The sequence below is a fragment of the Dryobates pubescens genome, chromosome 4, assembly GCF_014839835.1.
Source record: "Dryobates pubescens isolate bDryPub1 chromosome 4, bDryPub1.pri, whole genome shotgun sequence".
In the NCBI taxonomy this organism is placed as follows: Eukaryota; Metazoa; Chordata; class Aves; order Piciformes; family Picidae; genus Dryobates; species Dryobates pubescens.
Window position 1 is genome coordinate 47,949,060 of NC_071615.1, and position 27,641 is coordinate 47,976,700.

The 27,641-nt window shown below is 45.4% G+C and overlaps 1 protein-coding gene across 2 annotated transcripts in view; it reads right to left on the reverse strand.

Annotated features, from left to right (window-relative positions):
* Nucleotides 1-27,641, reverse strand: part of ZNF385D (zinc finger protein 385D) — a 401,815-nt gene that overhangs the window by 103,939 nt on the left and 270,235 nt on the right. For both annotated transcript variants that reach the window (XM_054161238.1, XM_054161240.1), the window contains one exon: nt 17,532-17,674. In XM_054161238.1, the coding sequence (XP_054017213.1) occupies nt 17,532-17,674 (143 nt within the window). The remainder of the gene's footprint in view (nt 1-17,531; nt 17,675-27,641) is intronic.

Genomic DNA, 27,641 nt, shown 5'->3' on the forward strand with positions numbered 1-27,641 from the left:
CCTGTCCCTGCAGGCCTTTACAGTCTCTCTCCAGCCTTCCTGTAGCCCCCTTCAGGTACTGGCAGGTTGCTATTAGGTCTCCCTGGAACCTCCTCTTCTCCAAGCTGCACACCCCCAGCTCCCTCAGCCTGTCCTCATAGCAGAGCTGCTCCAACCCCCTGATCATTTTCATGGCCTCTTCTAGACCCTCTCCATCAGCTCTGTGTCCTTTGTACACTAAGGGCTCCACAGCTGTACACAGTACTCCAGGTGAGGTCTCCCCAGAGCAGAGCAAAGTGGCAGAATCACCTCTCTGGCTCTGCTGGCAATGCTGCTTTGGATGCAGCCCAGGATGTGATTTGCCTTCTGTGCTGCAAGCTCACCCTGCCTGCTCCTGTCCAGCTTCTCATCCATCAGCACCCCCAAGTCCTTTTCCTCAGGCTGCTTTCTATCACCTCCTCCCCCAGCCTGTACTGACAGTGAGGATTATTCTGGGCCAGGTGTAGAACCCTGCACTTGCTCTTGCTGAATCTCATTGAGGTTCACCTGTTGCACCACTCTCAGGTACTGTAGCTGCCCAGACTGTTCGATACTTAAGTACTTAGCCAGCTGCTTAGCCTTTCCGGCAGCAGAAACCTGACCAGCTCAAAAAGCAAACACATTCTCACAGTCAGCCTGTACTGTTTTCAGGATCCCAATGTAAGGAGAACACAGCTCTCTGGAGTTTTAACAAAGTATGGATGTGGTGGATCACAGATAAGCAGAGTGAAAACTGCACAGGAATGAAGGAAGTGAAGGCTGCAGGTTTACACCTTCCCTGGCCTCTTGACAAATGTTCCAGGAATGACTTAAAATAACACTAGAACTTGAAATAGTTCTTCTCACAGGATTATTCTGTTCAGTAGCAGGAACTTTTGCCACAGCCTTTATTTCTTAGGATTGTTGGCTCTGCACCTCAGACATCCTAGCAATTTCACAGTAACAAACTGCTAAAAGAAACTTCTTCTGGTCAGATTTCCAGCAGGCTTTATGCCACCTCGATATGTAATTAATAATGACTCTTTCCTCTATCTCTGGTTTGGTTGTTTCTGCAATTCTCATTCTATTATAGACTATTCAGCCTTCAGTTGAGAGTCCTTAACACTGCACTTTGGTCACAGCAACCCCATGCAGCCCTGCAGGCTGGGGTTGGAGTGGCTGCAGAGCTGCCAAACAGAAAGGGTCCTGGGGGTGCTGATTGACAGCTGGCTGAACATGAGCATCCTGGCCTGCATCAAGAATAGTGTGGCCAGCAGGAGCAGGGAAGTCATTCTGCCCCTGTACTCAGCACTGGTTAGGCCACACCTTGAATTCTGTGTCCAGTTCTGGGCCCCTCAGTTTAAGAAGGACATTGAGACACTTGAACGTGTCCAGAGAAGGGCAACAAGGCTGGGGAGAGGTCTGGAGCACAGCCCTGTGAGGAGAGGCTGAGGGAGCTGGGGTTGTTTAGCCTGGAGAAGAGGAGGCTCAGGGGAGACCTTGCTCTCTGCAACGACCTGAAGGGAGGTGGGGGCTGGTCTCTTCTCCCAGGCAACCAGCCTGGAATGAGAGGACACAGTCTCAAGCTGCACCAGAGGAAGTTTAGACTCAAGGTGAGGAAAAAGTTCATCACAGAGAGAGCTGTTAGGCACTGGAATGTGCTGCCCAGGGAGGTGGTGGAGTCACCGTCCCTGGAGGTGTTGAAGAGGGGATTGGATGTGGCACTTGCTGCCATGGTCTGGTAGTCATGAGGTCTTGGGTGACAGGTTGGACTTGATGATCTTTGAGGTCTTTTCCAACCTCATTGATTCTATGATTCTATTCTGTGATTCTAAGACAGCTTCTACCTTTCCTTCTAAACATGATTGCTTTTGTTGTGTGAGGAAACTCCACAATACATTAAAAACTCTTCAGTCCTTCTGATAGAGAATCTATAAGTGCAATATTAAACCATTTGCTCTTCCATCATGAAATATCCAATTCTGGACAAAATATCATGTTTTGACAGAAAAAAACATTGATTTGGATTCTTTTAAATAGCAATAGTAATCTGACACACATCTATTCTATATAAATAAATGTATTGCAATATTGCATCCAGTTTGGGGCTCCCAAGCTCAGGAGAGAGAAGAATCTACTGGAGAGAGTCCAAGGGAGGGCTACAAGGATGATGAAGGGACTGGAGCGCTACCTGATGAGAAGAGGCTGAGAGCCCTGGGGATGTTTATTCTGGAGAGGAGAAGACTGAGAGGGGATTTAATCAATGTCTATAATTATCTGAGGGCTGAGGGTCAAGAGGGAGGGGACAGGCTCTGCTCAGCTGCACCCTGGGATAGGAGAAGGGCAAATGGATATAAACTATAGCACAGGAGGTTCCATCCCAACATGATGAGGAACTTCTTCACTGTGAGGGTCACAGAGCACTGGAACAGGCTACTCAGAGCAGTTGTGGAGTCTCCTTCTCTGGAGACTTTCCAGCCCCATCTGGATGCATTCCTGTGTGAACTGTGCTGGATTCTATGGCCCTGCTCTGGCAAAGGGATTGGACTCAACGATCTCTGGAGGTCCCTTCCAACCCCTAACATCCTGTGAGCCTGTGTGACAAACGTTAAGTTCTTGGGAGATATGAGCTCTCATACTGAATGTCAGTGAATAATTTTGATTACTAATTTAACCTGCATGAATATTTACACAGTATTACTTTAAGTCTTCCATGGAGCCAAAGGAAATATGCCAGGAAAAACAGTAGTTGCATGAGGATCTGGAGCTCTAGTTCTAATTCTAAGTCCAACATATAACCTTTGGGGACTTTCTTCTCTCAGCAAAAATATGTTAGGATGAAATAAATTAGAGAGGATGTGGACATTACAGAAATGTTCCATCAGAGTGCACAATACAAGGCTGCCAGATAAATGAGTTCCTCAGTATGTGCCATTTACTAGCTCTGAACTACTCTGACGACAAAGAGTGGAAAAGAGCAAACCTCAAATCTTTTCATTATCATAAAGGATAAAAATGAGCGTGGTTTTAGGAGAAGTTGTTGAACAACGAGGATGATTAGGGGAGTGGAGCACTGCCTGGTGAGGAGAGGCTGAGGGACCTGGGGCTTTTTAGTCTGGAAAACAGAAGACTTAGAGGGGATTTAATAAATGTTTAGAAGTATCTGAGAGCTGGGGGTCAGGAGGGAGGGGACAGGCTCTGCTCACTTGCTTCCTGCGATAGCACAAGGAGCAACAGATGTAAGCTGCAGCACAGGAGGTTTCACCTCAACACAAGGGGGAACTTCTTTACTGTAAGGGTCACAGAGCACTGGAACAGGCTGCCCAGAGGGGTTGTGTAGTCTCCTTCTCTGGAGAATTTCAAGGCCTGTCTGGATATGTTCCTGTGTGAGCTGAGCTAGATTGTATGGTCCTGCTTTGGCAGGGGGCTTGGACTCCATGATCTCTTTGTGTCCCTTCCAACCCCTGACGTCCTGTGAGCCTGTGAACAGCAGCACCATCATTACACACTGTGAATAAGAAATTAATGACGCAATTGTGCTTAGCCATGTATTTGCTATGTGTAAAATTACCTGTTGTGGAAACTTTGAAGTTCATGTGAAGAACAAACTGCAGGTTGTACACACACACACACACACAAAAAGAGGCAGTAAATACTTGTTCAGCTAGGTTAGCAACATAAACATGCCTAAGGCTAGGAAATATCCACACCAAAAGTCTGTCTTGTCAACAGAAATAGTGCTGAGATTTTAGAACTTCACCACTCTTTTTCCTCCTCAGACTATGCTAATCTAATAATTGCTTTACGAGATTCCTTTTCACTTTAATTGCAGCTTTTTCAATCCAGGTTAATAACCACCTATATTTAAACTGAAGATTTTATGAGTTACACTTATTATGCAACCCATTAAAGTTTTATACTCTTTGTAGAATAAAATAATCATTTATCTTTTTCACCTGAGATCTCTCCAAGACAAAGGGTGCAAACATCAACTGATTAAAGGCTTATTTAAAATGCTTTACAAAATGCTTTATTAAAACAGCTTTAAGTAATTCACCCAGCAAGACTTGACAAATCTGAGGAGTTCTTCATTTAATTTCATAGAATCCTAGACTGGTCCAGGCCAGAGAGGACCTCCAAAGCTCATCCAGTCCGACCACCACACAGTCAGCAGGGACATCCCCAGCTAGATCAGGCTGCCCAGAGCCTTGTCCAGCCTCACCTTGAATATCTCCAGGGAAGGAGCCTCAACCACCTCCCTGGGCAACCTGTTCCAGTGTTCCACCACCCTCATCGTGAAGAACTTCTTCCTGATATCCAATCTAAATCTGCTCTTCTCTGGTTTGAAGCCATTGTCCCTTGTCCTGTCATTCCAGGCCCTTGTAAACAGTCTCTTGCCTTCCCCAGCCTGATCTAGTGTGGGATGTCCTTGCCCATGGCAAGGGGGTTGGAACTAGATGATCCTTGTGGTCCCTTCCAACCCTGACTGATACTGTGATACTTTTTTCCATGTAAACCAAAGGCCTGAGGGATGTTTAGCACCCAGTAAAGGCTGTGCTCTTGCCTTTCCTTTGGACACTGTGACTTTCCAAATGCAAGCTGTCTCCAGCAAAAGTGTAAGGAAGGATAACTCCAAAAGTCTATTCTTTTGCTATTACTAATCAGCAGCTAAACAAACACACTTGGGAGATACGTAGATCCCACTGATTGCTTTATCAAAGACAAGAAACCACTTAAGCAAATTAAACAAGTGTACTTTTGCTGTGAGTCATTTTTAGGTACATGAAGCCCTTTGCCCAACAACCATTTCCAGACTACAATATTGATTATGAAAATGCCTTGAGGTTTATGTGCCATAACCTGGTTTATAGACATTAATCTAACAGTGAAGTCCTAAGCTATACGAACAGAGTGCTTATGCTTCAGACCTTTCCAGTTAATTATAGACATGAGGATTGGTTGGACTACTGTGGTAGTTTTAGGCTAATGCCTAGGAAAATTTTCCACAGATTGAGTAGAAAAGTGGTAGAATGTAAATAAATCACCATTGGACATAAAAGGGGAAATAGTGATAAGGTCTAAGTAATCCCATTAGGCTGAAACGAACAGAAAGTTAGTTGTGTAAACTAGCTCTTGCTCTTTTTGGTTTCTTCACTCTAGCTGATACTTGCTGCTTGCTTTTGCTTGGCTGTTGCTGACCTTGGCTGTGTTCTTGTTGTGGCTAAGTACTAACAAGCTACTCTCTGGTTTTGCCCTCTTTCTTTTTCCCTTCTCCAGGGAAAAGAAGGGGAAGCTGTTGGTAGCCCCCTGGTTTTGTCCAGGGAGGTTCTCGTGTTGATTGTAAATTGTAAATTCATCTAAATATTGTATATTGTGTACACACTAATTGCATTTCATCTTTCTCTATTGTAGCTGTGCTTGTAAATAGAGCTTCATTTGTTTTCCAGCTGAGCTGGTCTGGCAATTTTATTTTGGAGGTAACTTCAACCCACCGCAACTATTTAGAAGTGCACCCATTCTCACAGGGTAAAAAGCAGCAATATGAACATCCATCCTTCAGCTAAAAGGTGCTGAGTGACTAGAGTGATATACTGTCAGAAGAATCCTGAAGAAACTGGGAGCTATCAGACAGATGGTGGAAATAACTGTGCTATCTGCTCACTGTGTGTGAACAACATCCTGTCTGCACCCACAAAGAAAACAAAATGTGACCTTGCCGAATGACCACAAGCACTGAGACACCCTTAAGCACCTTAAATACAGAATGGAATGGAATGGAATGGAATGGAATGGAATGGAATGGAATGGAATGGAATGGAATGGAATGGAATGGAATGGAATGGAATGGAATGGAATGGAATGGAATGGAATGGAATGGAATGGAATAGAATAGAATAGAATAGAATAGAATAGAATAGAATAGAATAGAATAGAATAGAATAGAATAGAATAGAATAGAATTAACCAGGTTGGAAAAGACCTTTGAGATCATCGAGTCCAACCTATCACCCAACTCCATCTAATCAACTAAACCATGGCACCAAGCACCTCATCCAGTCTCTTCCTAAACACTGCCACTGATGGTGAGAATACAGAATTAACCAGGTTGGAAAAGACCTTCAGACCTTCAAGATCTTCGAGTCCAACCTATCACCCAACACCACCTAATCAACTAAACCATGGTATTAAGTGCCTCAGCCAGTCTCTTTTTAAACACTTCCAGTGATGGTGACTCTACCACCTCCCTGGGCAGCACATTCCAATGGCCAATCTCTCTTTCTATGAAGAACTTCCTCCTAACATCCAGACTAAACCTCCCCTGGTGCAGCTTGAGACTGTGTCCTCTTGTTCTGATGCTGGTTGCCTGAGAGAAGAGACCAACCCCCACCTGGCTACAGCCTCCCTTCAGGTAGTTACAGAGAGCAAGAAGGTCTCCCCTGAGCCTCCTCTTCTCCAGGCTAAGCAACCCCAGCTCCCCCAGCCTCTCCTCACAGGGCTGTGCTCTAGACTCCTCCCCAGCTTTGTTGCCCTTCTCTGCACACATTCCAGCATCTCAACATCTTTCCTAAACTGAGGAGCCCAGAACTGGCCACGGTACTCAAGGTGTGGCCTAACCACAAAGCTGAATGCCAGCAAAGACAGCAGCTAGAGAAGGCCAATCCTAGGTAATGTTATTACAAACATACTCGAAAAAGGTCTTCTGGATATGTCAAAAAAGATTTACCAAAGGCCCACAGTGCTCTCAAAAAACCAGAGGGCAGTGAGGAAACAAGTATGGTCAGATAGTTTGCATGCACATTGCAGGTGCAGAGAAGAATCCAGGGATCGATACTGGAGTGTTCAGCAAGGTGAGATGACACGAGCTTAGGCTATTTTAAGATAATCTCAGCATTTGCTTCCCCAGGAGAATGTGCATCCTAGAAACCTGAATTTCTACTGAAAGCAATCCCAGAAGGTTGAAGCACCCTTGATAAAAATCTAATTTAAATAAAAATAAAACTTTTTAATGGATTTAATTTTTATGGTGACTACCCCTTTGCACCCATGAGCTAAATCCTCTAGGCTCTCAAGATTGCTGTATTCTATGTGGCAAGAGGTGACAGATGCTTATCATAAGCATTGGAGACTGTTAATTCCCTAATTGGAACATAGCCCTAAAACTGTTAAAGTAAGTTGTGAAGAATCAGAGAAGAGTTTGGTTTAGAAGGGACCTTTCAGGATGTCATGGGTTGAGGTGAATATGCTGCTCATGTTCAATACCGTGCTGCTGTGATGCCTGCTTCACAACGAAAGTGCTGGCTGGAGCAAAGTGTTGTGTGGCTTGAAACTCAGACTGTCACATGGGAGGTTTCCTTTTATGATTGGTGCTTTCAGTATCTGCTTTTTGGGGTGCTGGTCTTTCCCACTGGGGGTTTGGGAGGTCACTGGCTTCTACTGCTGCTTCTGCCTTTTGCTGTGCTTTTCTGCAAACAGACTAAGGTAATTGTGCATCTTCTCACCTCATTAAGCTCTCTTCATCTCAACCCAGAAGTGGGTTTTTTTGTGTTACTTCCCCTCTTGTCTGTGTGTAGAGAAGAGGGCTTGTGAGAGGAGGTTCTGCTAACCCAGGACACTTCTAATCTTCCATGAATTTTCAGAGGGATGATGTGAAAGCAGTCATACTCTCAGGTCCATTCATTCTTGTGTTAGTGGCCACATAACTCCTCAAAAATGCATCATGAAAGTTGCTATCCCAGCTGGTAATTTTGGAGGAAAATAGAGTACATCTCTGTGAAACCTAAACTCCTTTCTTCCACTATGAAGACCAAACACCTAGTTAGTACTAAAGTTCACTACCTGCTCACCATTCATCACTAGGACACTTGGACAATATTTGGACAATATTTTTTTGTGCTACTTTCCCTCCCATCTGTGTGTAGAGAGGGTGGATAGTGAAGGCAGGCTGTGTTAGCCAGGACACAAGACCATCGAGTCCAACACCTCTTCCATGGACATTGGCACCTTCAACCAGATCAGGTTGCTCAAAGCCCCAGCAGCCAACCCAACTTTGACCCTTGTTATAATGGCACATCCACAACTGCTCTGCACAACACATGCCAGTGTCTCACCACCTCCACAGTAAAAAATCTCTTTCTTCCAATCTAAACCTACCCTTTCTCAGATTGAAAATGCTGCTGCTTGTTCTGTCACTACAGGCCCTGTTAAAATTGCTCTCTCCATCTTATAAACCTTCTTTAAGAACTGAATGACCATCATAAGGTCTTTCCAGAGTCTTTTCTCCTCCATTTTCTCCTCCTGAAAAATGCCAACTCTCAGCTTTAGTTCACAGGAAAGGTGTTCCAGCCCCTTGATCATTTTTGTTGCCCATGGTCCATGTCCATTTTTTATTGGAGATCTCAGCATTAGATGCCATGCTTCAGGTGGGGTCTTATGACAGCAGGGTAGAGCAGGTAAAATACCCCTTGATCTCCTGGCCATACTGCTTTTTATGTAGCCCTGTATATATATTCTGCTCTGCCCTGGTGAGGCCACACCTGGAATATTGCATCCAGTTCTGGGCTCCCCAGTTCAAGAGGGACAGAGATCTGCTGGAGAGAGTTCAGCAGTGGGCTACCAGGATGATTGAAGGACTGGAACACTGCCTGATGAGGAGAGGCTGAGAATCCCTGGGGCTGTTTTGGCTGGAGAAGGGAAGGCTGAGAGGGGGTTTAATAAATGTTTCTAAATATCTGAGGGTCAGGAGGGAGGGGACAGGCTCTGCTCAGTTGCACCCTGGGATAGGACAAGGGGCAATGGATAGAAACTACAGCACAGGAGGTTCCACCTCAACATCCTGTCTGGATGCATTCCTGTGTGACCTGTGCTAGATTCTATGGTCCTGCTCTGGCAGGGGGGTTGGACTTGATCACAGTATCACAGTATCACCAAGGTTGGAAGAGACCTCTTGATGATCTCTGGAGGTCCCTCCCAACCCCCAACATCCTGTGACCCTGTGATAATTGGCTCTTAGGGCTGAAAACACACATTGCCAGCTCACATCCAACTTCTCAGCTTTCTCCATAGGACTGCCCTCAATCCACACCTCATCCTGTCCAGTCTGTCATGATTTTGGGGATTGGCTCTATGCAGGTGCAAGACCTTACACATGGCCTTATTGAAATTCATGAGATTCAGATGGGCCCAATGAAAGCAATTCCAATAACAGGTCCAGGAGTGCTGCTAAAATGTAAGGCCAGGTTAAGAAAAAGATAACCAGAACTTTTGTATTGATGAAACTTGCATGAGTCTCAGCTATAAGTTGCAAGCAAAAGCCAAACATTTTTGGAAGAGGCTGCAGTGGGATTGAGGCTGGAGTTAGTATGATGCTGCTTAACAGTGCATCAAGTCCAAAGGAAACAATAGCAACAGTTCTGGAGAAGAGGGCCATACAATCACAGAGCCCAGGCTGTAAACAAAGGATTTGAATGTGGAGCAAATAAATCTGGCCAAGTCAGAGAATTTAATATTTCATACTTACATTGACTCATTCCTATTTTACAAGCACCAAATAAAACAATCTGAATTGCCAGGATTTTCTTGTGTTTGCTCATTCCCTAATCCCTCTTCTTTCCCTGCAGGCTTCTTAATTAAATGTCCTGGCCAGTGACGAAAACATTATTGTAAGAAAGAATTCCTGAGGCCAAACATCATTTTTGCAACCTTGTCTATTTAGCAAAATATCCAGCTGAACAGCAATAGAGATACAGACAGTAAAGAGTAGAGCTACCTTACACCTTACAGCAGTGCTAAGGGAAGGGGGGTAAAAGCAAGCCAAACCTGTTTCTAGACACCTGCAAATGAGTAACCGTGCAAGGAATAGCCCCAGGAGCAATAATCCTCTCTATGTGTCTGACAAACTCACAGTTTGGTGCAGCAGAGCTCCCCATCTGATAAAGGTCCTTCTCATGGACAGGCTGTATTTTCACAGCCAAGTTCCTCTGTATAGGTGGTATTCCATGATGATTGATACAAAACTGAGGCCATGCTGTGGCCCCCAACTCCCCTCTTCTGGAAACACAGCATTCTAACAGCATGTTGTCACTGCTGAACTTAATTCATTTCATATGGGTAGTTGAGCACCTCCCCTATGAAGAGAGACTGAGAGCCATGGGGCTGTTCAGTTTGGGGAGGAGAAGGCTGAGAAGGGATCTGATCAATGTCTATCAATATCTGAGGGGTGAGTGTCAAGTGGAGGGGGCCAAGCTCTTTTCAGTGATGCACACTGATAAGCCAAGGAACACCAGGTACCAGGTACAAGCTGGAGCATAGAAGATTTCACCTCAACAGGAGGAATCTCTAACAGAGGAAAGTGAAACATTAAGCTCATAATACTGCACCTAGGGCTCTTGGCATAGAATAAGCGAACAGGAGAAATCAGGGGACTGAACAAGGATTACTACAGATGGATCATGAGAAAGCTGAGTAGAGTAACAGTTCTTTTTTCATAAAATCATAGAACTGATAGGGTTGGAAGGGACCTCGAGGATCACCTAGTTCCAAATCCTCTGCCATGGGCAGGGACAGCTCACATTAGATCAGGTTGCTCAGAGACACATCCAGCCCGGCCTTAAAAACCTCCAGGGATAAGGCTTCTACACCCTTCCTGAGCAACCTGTGCCAGTGTCTCACCACCCTCATGGGGAAGAATTTCCTCCTAACATCCAATCTGAGTACCATGCTTTGTATGATTTTAAACCTGTTAAGGGCAAATGCCCTGGATTTGTAAACTTTAAATTCTGTCTCTCAGGAGGCTGAAATCTACCATTCTCTTGGAAATAATCAAAACCTGGGTTCTGATGCATCTGTGCTTTGAAGATGATGAGGTTTGGAGACTAGAAAAGAGATGCAAGTGAGGGGGGTTTCTGTATATTTTTTTTCACTTAAGTCTGCTGCTGCTGTCTGGCAAAATTTAGATTTTGCTCTTAGTCCAGGGACTTATATCAATATTTTCCTACAAGTTAATTAACTTCTAGACTTTGATGCTTTGTGAAATTCCTTTGGCTCACAAACTCAAACAGCACAGGCACAAACATTCAGATGCACTCAGGGAGCTGTCTGTTTTCAGTACAACTGCTGAAATTTTGGATCACTAAGACCCCACCTGCAGTACTGCATCCAGTTCTGGAGCCCCTATTCCAAGAGGGATATGGACATGCTGGAAGGTGTCCAGAGAAGGGCCACGAGGATGAGCAGAGGGCTGGAGCTCCTCTCCTGTGAGGGCAGACTGAGAGAGTTGGGGCTGTTCAGTCTGGAGAAGGGAAGGCTCTGAGGTGACCTAATTGTGGCCTTCCAGTATCTGAAGGGGGCTACAAGAAGGCTGGGGAGGGACTTCTCAGGATATCAGGTGGTGATAGGACTGGGGGGAATGGAATGAAGCTGGAGGTGGGGAGATTCAGGCTGGAGGTGAGGAGGAAGTTCTTCCCCATGAGAGTGGTGAAGCCCTGGAGTGGGTTGTCCAGGGAGGTGGTTGGGGTGCCATCCCTGGAGGTGTTTAAGCCCAGGCTGGATGAGGCTCTGGCCAGCCTGATCTAGTGTGGGGTGTCCCTGCCCATGGCAGGGGGGTTGGAACTGGATGATCCTTGTGGTCCCTTCCAACCCTGACTGGTACTATGATAGTTGTTAAAAGCACAGAGGCTTCTGAGGCAGCTTCTCACTCAGCAGATAGAACCCCAGAAATCAACAAAGTATTTGCCAAACTATCTCAAACAGGTTTTGAGCATAAGCAATTTACTTATTTTTCTATTTCTCTGACAATCTTTAAATCCTAGTTTAAAATTCTACACAACCATTGCTTGTAGTCATAGCTTCTTTCATTCATAAAATCTGCCCTTTGAAATCCCATTGCACTTGATTCATCTCTTTCTGTTGGATAAACTTGCAATAAACTTCTTATTCTTCAGGGTCTGCACTAGGGAGCTGTTTTCAGTGTCAACAGCTGTGTTGTTCTAACTTCTCTTTATGTACAGCTTGAGGGTACCCATTTGCTTCACAATTAGGAGCACAGCACCTACAAATGTTCAGCTAACCAGATTGTTAATTGGCATGTTTGCCTTACACTTTCTTGTATAAACAGCAAATGTTCCTTCTGAAACTGAATGGTTCAAAGGTTCACATTATCTCCCTTGCATTTCTCAAGCTACTCAATTTTACTTTACCCTCTCCTCAGTATCCAGAGATATTACTGATAAAGATTTGTACAGCCCTGGGGGTGCATCAAGAAAAGTCTACAACTACCTGAAGGGAGGTTGTAGCCAGGAGAGTGTTGGTCTCTTCTCCCAGGCAACCAGCACCAGAGCAAGAGGACACAGTCTCAAGCTGCACCAGGGGAAGTTTAGGCTGGAGGTGAAAAGGAAGTTCTTCCCAGAGAGAGTTGTTAGCCATGGGAATGTGCTGCCCAGGGAGGTGGTGGAGTCACCATCCCTGGAGGTGTTCAAGAGGGGACTGGACATGGCACTTGGTGCCATGGTTTAGTCATGAGGTCTGTGGTGACAGGTTGGACTTGATGATCTTTGAGGTCTCTTCCAACCTTGGTGATTCTGTGATTCTGTGTGATTCTGTGTCCAGCAGGTCTAGGGAGTTTCTTCTTCCCCTCTACTCTGCCTGCTGAGACCATGCCAGCAATACTGTGTCCAGCTTTGGGCTCTCCAGTCCAAGAGAGACAGAGACCTGCTGGAGAGAGTCCAATGGAGAGCCAGGAGGATGCTTAGGGAACTTAAGCATCTCCTCTGTGAAGAGAGACTGAGAGCCCAGGGGCTGTTTAGTCTAGAGAAGAGAAGGCTGAGAGGGGATCTGATCAATGTCTATCAATCCCTGAGGGGTGGGTGTCAAGTGGAGGGGGCCAAGCTCTTTTCAGTGGTTGTGGCAGTTTTAGGCTATGCCTTTTAAAGTTAGCTGCAGATTTCAAGCAGAAGTGGAGAAACATAAACAATTCAGAGTTGGGTGTAAAAAGGAAAACAAAAGATTATTCTAAACGAATTTCATTGGCCAGATGCCCAAGATGTACCCTAGCAATCTCACACATTCCACTTCATTCCTTGCCTTCTTCTCTGGCTGTTTGGCTGTTTCTGCTCAGCTGGGGAGAATTTGAATCGCTGCTAGCAGATAAGAACTAACATTCCTTCTAACATCTCTTCTCTTTTCTTCTAATTATAGGGGGAAAGGGGGGGGTGGGGAAGGGGGGTGTTAGGGGAGATCAGAGCAGTTTCCCTGCTCCTTCTGGAATACCAGAAAGGGGTACAGGGGGGGTTCTGTGCTGTTTTCTGGTTGTAAATACCTGTATGATACTGTAAATACTGTATATTTGTACATCTTCATTGCCTTCCATTGCAGAGGGTAGTTTTTGCTTTGTAAATATCGCTTCCATTTGCTTCCCAACGGAGTGAGTCATGCTTTAGTTAATGTAGTGGGAAATTCCAAACCCACACATTACACTTGTACACAATAATAAGCTGAAGAGCAACAGAAGAACACCTCAACACGAGGAGAAACTTCTTTACAGTGAGGGTGACAGAGCCCTGGAGCAGGCTGCCCAGAGAGGCTATGGAGTCTCCTCTAGAGACATTCAAACCCCACCTGGATGCCTTCCTGTGCAGACTACCCCGGGTAGTCTGCTTTGGCAGGGGGGTTGGACTCAATGATCTTTGGAGGACTCTTCCAACCTCTAATGTTCTGTGATACTGTGAACCCCTGCTATGCCTTCTAGTGCCTGTTCTGCTGAAAGCTTTTATCCCTGCAGAAATCAGAGCTGAATGTTTTCTTCAGAGGTGGCCTGCACAGAATGAGCTAATTTAACAGCAAAATCTTCAGTAACAAAGAAAGTAATCTTATGGTTGTGATAAACAGAGTGAAAGAAAATGTTATAAAATAGGCCACCTCCATATTCTTATTTGTGGTACTTCAGATCAGCATTTGGTTTTGTTAGCTCTTGTGCCTGTGCCTGAGTTTCTCCATTGGTAGGTAACTATTGCTTTGATGTCCCCCAATATTTCTACCCAGCTTACCTGAATCATCAGACTCATTTAAGGTTGTCTTGAGATAGAATTAGAAGTAGAGCTGCTAGATGAAAGGGAACATGCCTCCATAAACACACAATACAAAGTCAGCACTTCTGTCATTGGATTTCTGAGTGGACTTTAATACATCAGCAGTGACTAGTTTATGACATGTCCTGTAACGTGGGCTTCATCTCACTAAATGCAGATGCAGCTGAGCCAGGCCCCCATTATAATCAGCAGAGATGAATGGGAACTTTCAAGGTTCGATTCACCTCATGCCAAAGTAGGCACATAGAGTGCTTGCATGGCAAACTACGTTACTGTATTTTCATCCACTTAAAAAAAAGAGGGATATTGCACATTTTTCTCCATTATCTTTGGCTAATTAGTTCAGATGCCAAAGTCTCCATTTCCTGTAGGGCTGCTATAACCCAAGGCTACTTCTTTTCTCTGAAATATGACTGAATTTGTATTCAGGTTTCTACTTGATCATCATCCTCTTCTCAAGTGAAGACTGTTAAAAAGTGGCCAGTAACTGGCCAAAACACTGTGCTTCCTTCTAGCCCCCTGGGAAATAGCCCAGACATGCTCTCAAACTCCTGACTTTCTATGGAACTGTGCACATGCCAAGAGGTCTTGAGAAAGCCACTTCCTAGCACACAGTCCATAACCTTTATGTCTCAATCAAGTGTAGAGTTGACAACATAAGACACAACCTGTAGGTCAGGGGTTCTTTTACTGACTACCTGCTTGATCTTAGTTTAGCCACAGAACAGAAATGCTTCCCTGATGACACTGTGTAAGAGAGACTGAGAGCCCTGAGGCTGTTTAGTCTTGAGAAGAGAAGTCTGAGAGGGGATCTGATCAATGCCTATCAATATCTGAGGGGTGGGTGTCAAGTGGAGGGGGCCAAGCTCTTTCTGGTGGTGCACAGTGATAAGCCAAGGAGCACCAGGTACAAGCTGGAACACAGAAGGTTTCAGCTCAACATGAGGAGAAACTTCTTTACAGTGAGGGTGACAGAGCCCTGGAGCAGGCTGCCCTGAGAGGTTGTGGAGTCTCCTTCCTTGGAGACCTTCCAAACCCACCTGGATGCATTCCTGTGCAGACTGCCTTGGGTGATGCTGCTCTGCCAGAGGGGTTGGACCTGATGATTTCTGGAGGTCCCTTCCAACCTCTAATGTACTGTGGTACCATGATACTGTGATAATGGATTATCAACAGCTACAATTTTCAGGACAATGCATATTTAGGAAGATTATTTTCTGGTTAAATACTTACTTTCTGTCTCACATTCGCAGTCACTTGAAGGCATCAGATGTCCTATATAAAGTCTAATATGAATTAGGGATTACCTTCTCCTTCAGCTAATAATGCTCAGCAGAAGCTGATGTGTCCCCAAAAGATTTGTCAGCTTGGAAAGACTTTCTGAAAGTGGCACTCAATAATGTACTGTTGAGAATGACAATGGGAACACTGAGGATGCTGCTGCATGTCAGAACACACAAGGAGAAGTCAAAGGCCATGTTGCAAGGTAAAGATGATGACCAGCAAGGCAGATGACAGCAGCTCTGATGACAGCATCCTCACACTTGGGACCAACATATTTGACAAAGGTGAACTTGGCAGATGGCTACACATCACAGGAAACAATCATGGGATCACAGGATGTTAGGGGTTGGAAGGGATCTGTGGAGATCATTGAGTCCAACCCCACTGCTGGAGCAGGACCATACAATGCAGCACAGGTCACACAGGAATGCACCCAGATGGGTCTGGAAAGTCTGCAGAGAAGGAGACTCCACAACCTCTCTGGGCAGCCTCTTCCAGTGCTCTGGGACCCTCACAGTGGAGAAGTTCCTCCTCATCTTGAGGTGGAACCTCCTGTACTTCAGTTTCCATCCATTGCCCCTTGTCCTATCCCAGGGTGCAACTGAGCAGAGCCTGTCCCCTCCCTCCTGACCCCCAGCTCTCAGATATTTAGAAACATTGATGAAATCCCCTCTCAGTCTTCTCCTCTCCAGACTAAACACCCCAGGGCTCTCAGCCTCTCCTCACCACGCAGTACTCCAATCCCTTCATCAGCCTCATAGACCTCTCTTGGAGTCTCTCTAGTAGATCCCTGTCCCTCCTGAGCTGGGGAGCCCAGAACTGGATGCAATAGTCCAGGTGAGGTCTCACCAGGGCAGAGCAGAGGGGCAGGAGAACCTCCCTGGATGTGCTGGACACACTCCTCTGAATGCAGCCCATTGGCCATCTTGGCCACAAGAGCACATTGCTCTCCCATGCAGTACTTGTTCTCCACCAGGACAACCAGGTCCTTCTCCATGGGACTGCTCTCCAGCAGATCACCTCCTAGTCTGCAATACTTTGCAAAATGGGATGGTACTCTGACTCTTGAAAACTAAGCTCAATTTACTGACAAACTGAAGAAATGAGGAGTCTGTAAAGTCCAACTGCAGTGCTTATACCAACCAACGTACTGCTAAGAGGATCTTTGGGAATAACAGGGGTTTGGCAGGAGCCTACTTTTATTTTGTAGCTTTCAAACGAATAATACCACAGCTATGATACCACATCATCCTCCCCTCCCAGCCCCTCCACGAATTATAGACTAAAATCAGTCTTTGTCAGAAAAAAAGGAAACCAGAGATTGATGGAACAGAAGATAAACATTTATGAAACACTTGAAATTGCACTGGAATGATGCAGATCAAACAATTGGGGACCCAATCTGAGGGCACAATGATGGAAACCCTTTAAGAAAAAAAATAATCATCTGATAGACAATTTCTTCAATTCAGTTGGGCTATTGCATTATACACAAACAGTCACCACCAAACAAAAATTGGTAAAACCCAGCAAGCCTGAAGAGTACTAAAGAAGTCCAATGGTTCATCCGTTTCATTAGGAGTCAGCAGCAGCAAGGTTAAAGCCAGAACTTGTTAAGAAGTTTGCTGCATGTTTATACTTATTCTTAAATGCAAAAACTTCCTTTGTCATCACCATTAGCTGGCATAGTGTTTCTGGCAATTTCAAGACTTGCAGCTTAGAGTTCTTTGGTTTCTGTTAGAGTTATGAATTGCTTGAATTTAGGAGAAATAAATAATAAATAAATATTAAAGACAAATAAATCAGCTTTAATCACTTTAAAAGGAAAAGTGACATCCACAGAAGGTAAACAAATCAAAAGTGAATGGTGGAAACTTGTTATGAATTGCCTCAAACTGCTTCTAGAAGGGGCCCATTCTTGTGCTCCTCTTAATTATAGTAATTAACTTTATTATGTGTCACTTGGGATCATAGAATTTTTTCCTTCTATACTACTTGTGACTAACACTCAGTTAGGCTTTAATTTCTGGCCTGCCAGTGTGTGCCTGAAAGAGCTGTTTGGCGAGGAGATAGTCCAGGCTAAACTGAGTACATGAATTCTGCTTTCTGCCCTTTCAACTCTTCCCTGGAAACTGTCTCGCAGACAGTAACTGTTAGGAGTGTACTTACTGCATTGAAGTTGGGGAAGAGATTGACTGCTGCAGCAGTGTCCAGAGGAAATGGAAGAAAGGGTTTAATATCCAGTGAGGGCTGCAGAGGTGGAGCAGGAGGACGCACTAGGGCTGGAAGAGCAGGGCTCTGGCATGTACCACCTAGGTGTAGAAAGAGGCAGAAGGCATTCAGCAAGTGCTACAATCAGGGCAGGGTCAGAGGAAGGAGAGTCAACACAAAACAGCATCCACAGCAAGCCAAGGCTGGATGAAAAATACATTTTCCTTCACCCACAAATTAGTGCATTACTGAAAGTGAACACAGCTGACCCAGTGACCATTGGTTATATTTCTTTGCCAGTAGTTGCTTCAGGTACCCATCTATCACTACCATCAGCTAATAAACCATTTAACTCCCTGGATTATCTAGAACAACGATAGCTCAGTGTATGTCTGACTTCTCATTTCAACTTCAGCTAGTCTCATTCTGCTATAGAATCATAGAACTGTCAGGGTTGGAAGGGAACTCAAGGATCACCCAGTTCCAACCCCCTTGTCATGGGCAGGGACACCTCACATTACATCAGGTTGCTCAGGGACACATCCAGCCTCACCTTAAAAACCTCCAGGGATGAAGCTTCTACCCCCTCCCTGGGCAACCTGTTCCAGTGTCTCACCACCCTTATGGGGAAGACTTCTTGCTCACATCCAGTCTGAATCTACTCATTTCTAGTTTTGCTCCATTCCCCCCAGTCCTCTCCCTCCCTGACACCCTAAAAAGTCCCTCCCCAGCTTTCTTGTAGGCCCCCTTAAGATACTGGAAGGCCACAATAAGGTCTCCTATAATTCCAGTCTCTCATGTCTGCCTTATCATTCGGCTCTCCAAAGGCAAAGTGCCTCAGGAAGAAAAAGAATCGTGAGCTGTTCAGCTCAGTAGAAATCAGATCCTTTGCAGACTTTTCCATTTCTTAATCAAAAGCTCACTTGTGGAGCTGGCAGATGAAAAGTCAGCCTAACCCTCCAAACACAACGTACCTTGTTGCCTCAACAGCTGGTCCGGACAGATCTACTAAGAATCATTTCAGCAGCCACTAGAATTCTGGTTGTGGGGAGGTACTGATGAACATTTTCTGCTCTTGTGAAGGGAGCTGATTCAGACTCTGCACAATAGAAAGCTCCTCCTGGCTACTGCTACCAACCACCAGCTCTCTGGGAACAGAATGCAAATGAAGAAATCCCTTTGCATACCAATAAGCCACTACCTGTTCACAGCAGACCCTGTTTTACTTATTTGTGTGCCCCTTGCCCACAGAGCTAAAGCTGGAGGGCTCCAAGGCCAGTCTTTGCAGCCAAAGTTTCCCATGTTTTGGTTGCACTGTGAAACACCAATTCCCTGTTAATTAAAGGCCATTTGAATCCTAGGAAACTGGTAAAATATGCCAGCATTCTTTTAATCTGAGAGGCAGGCAACAGACTGTAAAAGCCTTCTGGTAAGAGTCCAGGAAACATTAAGGAAAAAACTAAATGTTAAGGGGAGTTTTACCCCACTCACTGAACAGTCACAGGCAGACAGAGCAACAAAAGAAGAGAAACAAAATTTGTTCCTTTCTTTCATTTCCATACATACACTTTATTAGACAAGCTGCCTACATTCTTTAAGAGCCCAAATATAAAGTAAATCAGAATGACAGGGCCTTGAAAATGACCAAGGGGTTGGAGCAGCTCTGCTGTGAGGACAGGCTGAGGGAGCTGGGGGTGTTCAGCTTGGAGAAGAGGAGGCACTGGGGAGACCTAATAGCAGCCTGCCAGTACCTGAAGGAGGCTACAGGAACGATGGAGAGAGACTGTTTGCAAAGGCCTGCAGGGGCAGGACGAGGAACAATGACTTCAAACTAGAGCAGAGCAGATTTAGATTGGATGTGAGGAAGAAATTCTTCACTATGAGGGTAGTGGAACAGTGGAACAGGTTGCCCAGGGAGGTGGTTGAGGCTCCTTCCCTGGAGATATTCAAGGTGAGGCTCAAGGAGGCTCTAGGCAGCCTGATCTAGTTGGGGATGTCCCTGCTGACTGGGGGGAGGTTGGCCTGGATGTGCTTTGGAGGTCCTTTCTGGCCCAGACCATTCTATGAGTCTATGATATATGGAACCTCTCCATATTTGGTCAGCAACTCTGCTAACAAATTCTGCAGTATAATGTATCCTAGTAGAGGGCTAACAACCCAAGGCTTAATGAACCTGTGGTAGCAGCTTTAGCAGACCATTCACAGTTCTGCTTCTGAGCATAAAATTAGCTGGAGTCAAATTTTCAAAGTCAGTAATTGTTTTTTGCCAACCTTCAGCTCCCCTGTGAAACATTTCACTAAGAATCATGGAATGGGAAAACATTACCCACTAGTAAGCCAGAAGTACTGGATTGGGGCTCGCTGCAGCATCACATTAGTTAGGCAGAATAACTGCCACTTTTGGAGTGATTTCTCTGTTTACTTCGATGTAGGAATGGATCAAATCACTCTTGGAATGCAGCAACTAAGGATACAGACAAGAGGAAGGGAAAGGCAAGCATCCCTGCCTTCCATAGCTCACCAGCATGGAATGATCATGTATTTCATGATTTCCATCACTTTGGCAATTGCTACACTGCCACAGTGCAAGAATGAACTGAACAGGTCAGAGTGATGGCAAGGCAGCAGTGAACAGGCCAATCTTACCCTCTCTGAATACAGACCACGAAGGGAAGAAGTCACTCCTGCTAATGAAAGCCTTGCTAAGAAGTTTCCAAGTTTCATGAAAGATTGCACAGAATCCCAGAGCAATGCCAAGGTGAGCATTTGCCTGGCTCCAGCTGAGCATTTGAGGCTATTAAATGTCCTGTAACTCATAAATGCAAATGCAAACTGCACTGAGCAGTATCACCTATGCCCGGGGACCCAGGTCACAGAGTATTCTCTCAGTGCTATAGGAAGCCTAGAAGGTTCAGATTCCCTAGAGGAACAGCATTGCTACCCCTCACTCGTCCAGGATACCGTGTCGTGAAGGATGAAACACTGTATTCTGTGATCCTTCTCTGTGGCATGACTAGGCACTCACCCACCTGCCGCTGCCAGGCAGCGCTGCAAAAAGTCATCTGGGGACAAGAACACGCTTTAAAAGGAAAAATACAGCCAGCTTTGCAGGATCTTGGCTGGGACTCAGCCCCTCTGGAGCAGTTTAAAATCTACCACAGTCCTGGCTACAGTGGCACAGAAAATGAGTATGTTCAAGAGCACAGCTGCTCTCTGTTTTTGCAATAGTGTGAGGCATGTCCCTTAATGATGGAGCATGAGATAGGTATCATGAAATCTGAGCTTTTGCATGAAAGAAATTCTCTAATGTCATGGCTGCAAAAATCAACTTTCAAGCACAGAGCTGTAGTCTAAAATCAGCCACAGGAAAAAAAAATAAGCAATGGCAACATTTTTGTGACTCAGCTCAACTGAAAGACATTTGGAAAACATTGGGGAATGTCAATGTTAACTATTTCAGATCTAATCTATTAGCAGAGGGCTGGAAAGGGGCAGAAGCCCACTAGATAGAATCATAGAATTGTTAGGGTTGGAAGGGGCCTCAAGGATCAGCCAGTTCCAACCCCCTGCCATGGGCTGGGACACCTCACACTACAGCAGGTTGCTCACAGCCACATCCAGCCTGGCCTTCAAAACCTCCAGGGATGAGGCTTCCACCACCTCCCTGGGCAACCTGTGTCAGTGTCTCACCACCCTCATGGGGAAGAACTTCTTCCTAAGCTCCAATCTGAATCTACCCATTTCTAGTTGTGCTCCATTCCCCCCAGTCCTATCATGACCTGTCACTCTAAAAGTCCCTCCCCAGCTTTCTTGTAGCCCCCCTAACATTCTGTGAGGCCACAGTAAGGTCTCCTCAGAGCCTTCTCTTCTCCAGACTGAACAGCCCCAACTCTCTTAATCTGTCTTCATAGGAGAGGTGCTCCAGCCCTCCCAGACACACTCCTATTGTAAAGAAGGCAATATCAAGGGCAGAAATGATGACAGAGGGAAACAGGAGAATTGAGAAAGACCAATTGAAGGGAAGGAAAGACAGGTGCACCAAATCCTACAATGCAGAATTTGCTTTCTCAGAGTGGGGTGTTGTGTGTGACTACAGCACACTTAGACTAGACTAGACTAGACTGGAATAGAATTAACCAGGTTGGAAGAGACCTTAGAGATCATCGCATCCAATCCATCATCCAACACCATCTAATCAACTAACCCATGGCACCAAGCACCCCATCCAGTCTCCTCCTGAACACCTCCAATGATGGTGACTCCACCACCTCCTTGGGCAGCACATTCCAATGACCTAATTCTGGCCTTCCAGTACCTGAAGGGGGCATACAGGAAAGCTGCTGAGGGACATTTTAGGATGTCAGGTAGTAATAGGACTAGGGGGAATGGAGCAAAACTAGAAATGGGTAGATTCAGACTGGAGGTTAAGGAAAAGTTCTTCCCCATGAGGGTGGTGAGACATTGAAACAGGTTGCCCAGGGAGGTGGTGGAAGCCTCATGCCTGGAGGTTTTGAAGGCCAGGCTGGATGTGGCTGTGAGCAACCTGCTGCAGTGTGAGGTGTCCCAGCCCATGGCAGGGGGGGTTGGAACTGGCTGATCCTTGAGGTCCCTTCCAACTCTAACAATTCTATGATTCTATGAAGGAAGAGTCTTTCCAGTCCATTCAGATCCTAAATGGGAGATGAACATTACAGACGTTTGGGAAATCCATGTAAACATTTTAACTTCAATTGCATTTGTAGGAAGCACACAAAAGGCACAATTTAGAAGCTTAATAACCTCAGCATTTTAACCAAGATTTAAATAATCACCCATTCCTTTGATTTTCAGGTAATTTATAACACAGGCAAGGCAATTTCTTGGCCAGAGGCACTGGGAATACATCAAAGGCAAGTGTGAGAAAACAAGTTTGAAGAAGAGCTTGCCACAAATCTTTGTCCTTTCCTATATTTCCATTTCTGAGAATTCCCCCAGTGGCAGTTAAGCTGCATTCTTACACGGGCAGCATCTTGCTTCTCCACTTGGGGCTGGGCATTTTACCCTACAGAAGGCAATACAGGATTATGCTCTGAGCTCAGACAGCCTACTTGACACAAAGCCACATGTGCAATGACATGAGGTTCATGGTCTCCAAGCAGTTCTCCTTCAGAAAACACTGGTGATAGGAACTTCAGCACTGCAACTGCTTTCATGCTTGTATGTGGAGCCAAAAGGAAGACAACAGAAATATTTAGATGGAGATCAGAGAATCACAGAATGTCAGGGGCTGGAAGGGACCTGGCAGAGCAGGATCACCTAGGAACAGATCACACAGGAACATATCTTGGCAGGTCTTGAATATCTCCAGAGAGGGAGACTCCACAACTCCCCTGGGCAGCCTTTTCCAGTGTTCTGTCACCCTCACAGGGAAAACAATTTTCCTCCTGTTTCCATGGAACTTCCTCTGCCTCAGCTTCCCCCACTGCCCCTTGTGCTGTCATTGGGCATCCCCCAGCAGAGCCTGGCTCCAGCCTCTTGGCACTCACCCTGCACAGCTTTATCAACATGAATGAGGTCACCCTCAGGTTCCTCCTCTCCAAGCTACAGAGCTCCATCTCCCTCAGGCTCTCCTCATATGGAAGACATTCCACTCCCTTAAGCATCTTTGTAGCTCTGTGCTGGACTAAAATGATTTTTGCAGCTCCAGCCTCAAACTGTCCATTCCATAAGGCATTTTACTTGGCTTGCATTGGAATGTGTTTTGACTCCAGAGACCAGGTTTCACTATGGAACTGAAAATAGTTGTTTAAATGAGCAGTCATTCCAAAAAGAAGACATCACATTTCTTTAGAAAACATTAAAGTTTTGACCTTATCCTAAAGACATCTTTGTCACAATCCTTTAGTAAAAACTAACAACTTGTGGGGAAAATTTAATTTCAGTGAATACACTAGACTAGACTAGACTAGAATTAACCAGGTTGGAAGAGACTTTTGAGATCATTGAGTCCAACCTATCACCCAACACCATCTAATCAACTAAATCATGGCAACAAGCACCCCATCCAATCTCATCCTGAACACCTCCAGTGATGGTGACTCCACCACCTCCCTGGGCAGCACATTCCAATGACCAACTTCTCTTTCTGTGAAGAACTTCCTCCTAACATCCAGCCTAAACCTCCCCTGGTGCAGCTTGAGACTGTGTCCTCTTGTTCTGGTGCTGGTTGCCTGGGAGAAGAGACCAACCCCCACCTGGCTATAAGCTCTTTTCAGGTAGTTGTGGACAGCAATAAGGTCTCCCCTGAGCCTCCTCTTCTCCAGGCTAAGCAACCCCAGCTCCCTCAGCCTCTCCTCACAGGGCTGTGCTCCAAACCCCTCCCCAGCTTTGTTGCCCTTCTCTGCACACATTCCAGCATCTCAACATCTTTCCTAAACTGAGAGGCCCAGAACTGCACACAGTACAGTGTTCTGTGATCAGAAAGCTGCCCATGCAAATTTTTGGGTCCAGTTCACCCAAACATATCCATTAGAACAATGCCAGTAAAGAGCATAAAGAGTTGTAAGTACTGCTCTGAAAACCTGGATTAAGAACAGCACAAAGACTGAACCTGCATAAAGGAAACTAAAGGACATAGTCTTAGGCTAACCAGACGTGTTAAAGCAGGGTTGGTTTTATATATACAGTATAATAAATAAGAAGGTTTTTTTTAAGTTCCTGGATGATGTCAAGATCTCTGTCTCTCAAGACCCCTAAGAAACTGATTGACAATTTGATAACTGCATATTAATATATACTGTCACCTGGCTATGCAGAGACACCCTAAACCAATGCTCCATTTCTCCTCCATTCTGGAGTTCAAGTTTGATTTCAGCAGCATAACTTGGTTTATCCTAGACATAGATACAACCTGGATGCATTCCTGTGCAAACTACCCTATGTGATCCTGCTTTGGAAGAGGGCTTGGACTTGATGATCTCTTGAGGTCCCTTCCAACCTCTAATGTACTGTGCTGTGATGTACTGTGGTATTTCCAAGGTTTCTATCCCATCTCATCACTTTCCCAATATTACCAGGATAGCTTGTTTCATATCAAAACAATACACAAATTCTGCCTTGGCAGAAATACAGAAAAGCTTTCAGCTGATATAAATCAGCAGAGTAGCTGCAACTGCCCCACTGATTTCCATCTTAAAACTTATCTTCTGGGTAGCTTAGAAAAGTAATTTCAAAAAGCATCATGAATATTTTTCATATAGGATACTAACATCTGACAGTTATAGAATCACAGAATTCTCAGGGTTGGAAGGGACCTCGAGGAGCATCCAGTTCCACCCCCCTGCCATGGCCAGGGACACCTCACACTACAGCAGGTTGCTCACAGCCACATCCAGCCTGGCTGCAAAAACCTCCAGGGATGAGGCTTCCACCATCTCCCTAGGCAAGCTGTTCCAGTGTCACACCACCCTCCCGAGGAAGGACTTCTTCCTAACATCCAATCTGAATCTGCCCATTCCTAGTTTTGCTACATGACCCCAGTCCTCCCTGACACCCTCAAAAGTCCCTCCCAAGCTTTCTTGTAGCCCCCTTCAGATACTGGAAGGCCAAAATCAGGTCTCCTTAGAGCCTTCTCTCTCCAGACTGAACAGCCCCAACTCTCTCAGTCTGTCCCACAGGAGATGAGCTCCAGCCCTCTAAGCATTACAATATGTTCTAAAGAGCCTGAACCAAAAAAAAGGAAATTTTCTTTTTTGTTTTCCTAGAAAACTACTTCAAGCTACTTTTAAATGTAAAAGTGATAGAAGAAGAGGGAAGCTCTTGTTCTAGCTCATAAATGCTAAGGAACTTCAATTTGGACAACTCAACATCAGCTATAAGCATTTATTAAATCCCCTCTCAGTCTTCTCCAGTCTTAATGGCCCCAGGTCTCTCAGCCTCTCCCCACCAGGCAGTGCTCCCCCACTTCATCATCCTCATAGCCTTCTGTTGGACTCTCTGCAGCAGATCCCTGTCCCTCTTGACCTGGGGAACCCACAACTGGATGCAATATTGCAGGTGAGGTCTCCCCTGGGCAGAGCAGAGGGGGAGGAGAACCTCCCTGGATCTGCAGGACACACTGCTCTGAATGCAGCCCAGGATCCCAGTGGATGCCATACACATTTGTTTAATGTCATGACCCATGGTCATTAGAGTTCCCCTTTTCATCAGTGCCTGACAGTCTTCAGTTTTGCAACAGGTATTTATCTTAAGAGTGACTTGATTGTCACTTTAAAGTTAAGTTCAGCTCCATAATAAGTGATCTGACCTGACCTGGCAAAATAGGTCTCACCTATAGGCAGATATTCTACTGTTGGTACCCTGCTTCTCCTGTCCTGACTAACATCTGGGGGAGTGAAAGAACAGCTTTCTATTAAAGGACAGGGATATTGATCAGAATGTATAAGTGTGTGTCTTGGGTATTGAGATGCTTTAACTATGTAGTTTAAATCATGAGTGCAAACAAGAAAAGATTTAAGGATAAGAATTAAATGAGAGGATAAACTGTATGGAATTGTGTGGAACCTGAGCATGATGCAAATGGTATGGAATAAGGGGTGGTGACTGTATTGGGTTTGGGCTGAGCTGGAGTTTAGTTCTCCCCAGAGCATTGTCCCAGTGCTGTGCTTTGCAGTGCTGTAACTTGGTGTTGATAACACAGCAGTGGTTTGGCTACTGCTGAACAAGCACCCAGGCTGTGCTTTTCCAACATTCCCCCACCCCAAGAGTACACTGAGGGGTGGGAAAGATCTTGGGAGGGGGCCAAAGGGGTATTCCATGCCATAAGAGGTCAGCTCAGATCTAAGAACTAAGTGAAAGAAGAATGTGTGGGGATATTCAACCACGGCCTCTGTCCTTGAGAGGAGCCACTATGCACAGAGCCCTGCTTCCCACGAGTGACTGACCAGCGTGTGCTGTTGGGCAGCAGAGATGAACATCTCTCTTTGCTCTTGCTTCCACACATGGCCTTTAGCTTGTTCTTATTGTTTTGAAATTGCTTCTACCTTGTTCTTGGCTTTGCTATATTTTCCCATCTCGCCTGTCCAGTCAAAGGGGATTGATAGAGCAACTTTGGTGGGCATTTGGCACACAGCCAGAGCCAAACCTCCACTGTTGCAGGAAAGAAAGAAAAAATTCATAGAATCATAAAATGGTCCAGACCAGGAGGGACCTCCAAAGCTTTCCAGCCTGAACTCCCCACAGCCAGCAGGGACACCCCCAACTAGATCAGGCTGCCCAGGGCCTCATCAAGCATCACCTTGAATATCTCCAGGGATGGGGCCTCAACCACCTCCCTGGGCACCCTGTAGTACTCCAGCACACAGCACTCCAGGTGAGGTCTCAGCAGAGCAGAGAAAAGTGGCAGAATCACCTCTCTGGATCTGCTGGCAATGCTGCTTTGGATGCAGCCCAGGCTGTGATTTGCCTTCTGTGCTGCAAGCTCACCCTGCCTGCTCCTGTCCAGCTTCTCATCCACCAGCACCCCCAAGTCCTTTTCCACAGGGCTGTTTCCTAACACCACATCCCCCAGTCTTTACTAATGGTGAGATTCCAACTGTATTAAATATTTACTATCCTCTAGAAAAGAAGCCTCAAAATGGTGCTCCAACCACACCCCTTTTGGTCCCCCTGACTTCCCTGAGACAGCCTTAGGATCAAGCAGAGTGTGTGGCGAGACAAGCTTTCCTTTCATAGGTTCTGCTGTTAGCAGCACTAGCAGCGCGGAGTCACTTTGAAGCGGATGAATGCAACACTGTCTCAGCTGTGGAGACCTACAGCTCATCGATTTTTTCTTTTTTTTTTCAGTTCAGTGGCCAAATAAAATAAATAACTAACTAAATAAAGACTATTAGAGGCCAAATCAAACCACTGTGTCAGCTGAAACATGTCTTTGACCTAAAAATGAAGTTCTGTAGCCTATACTTGGAGGCATAGCCACTTTTATTACTTAAATGTTGACAGATTTCAAACACCCAAACACAAAAAATTCAACCCCCCCCCCACTACCAAAAACAGTTCCAAACTCTTCCACATTTTTCCTCCTTTCTTTTA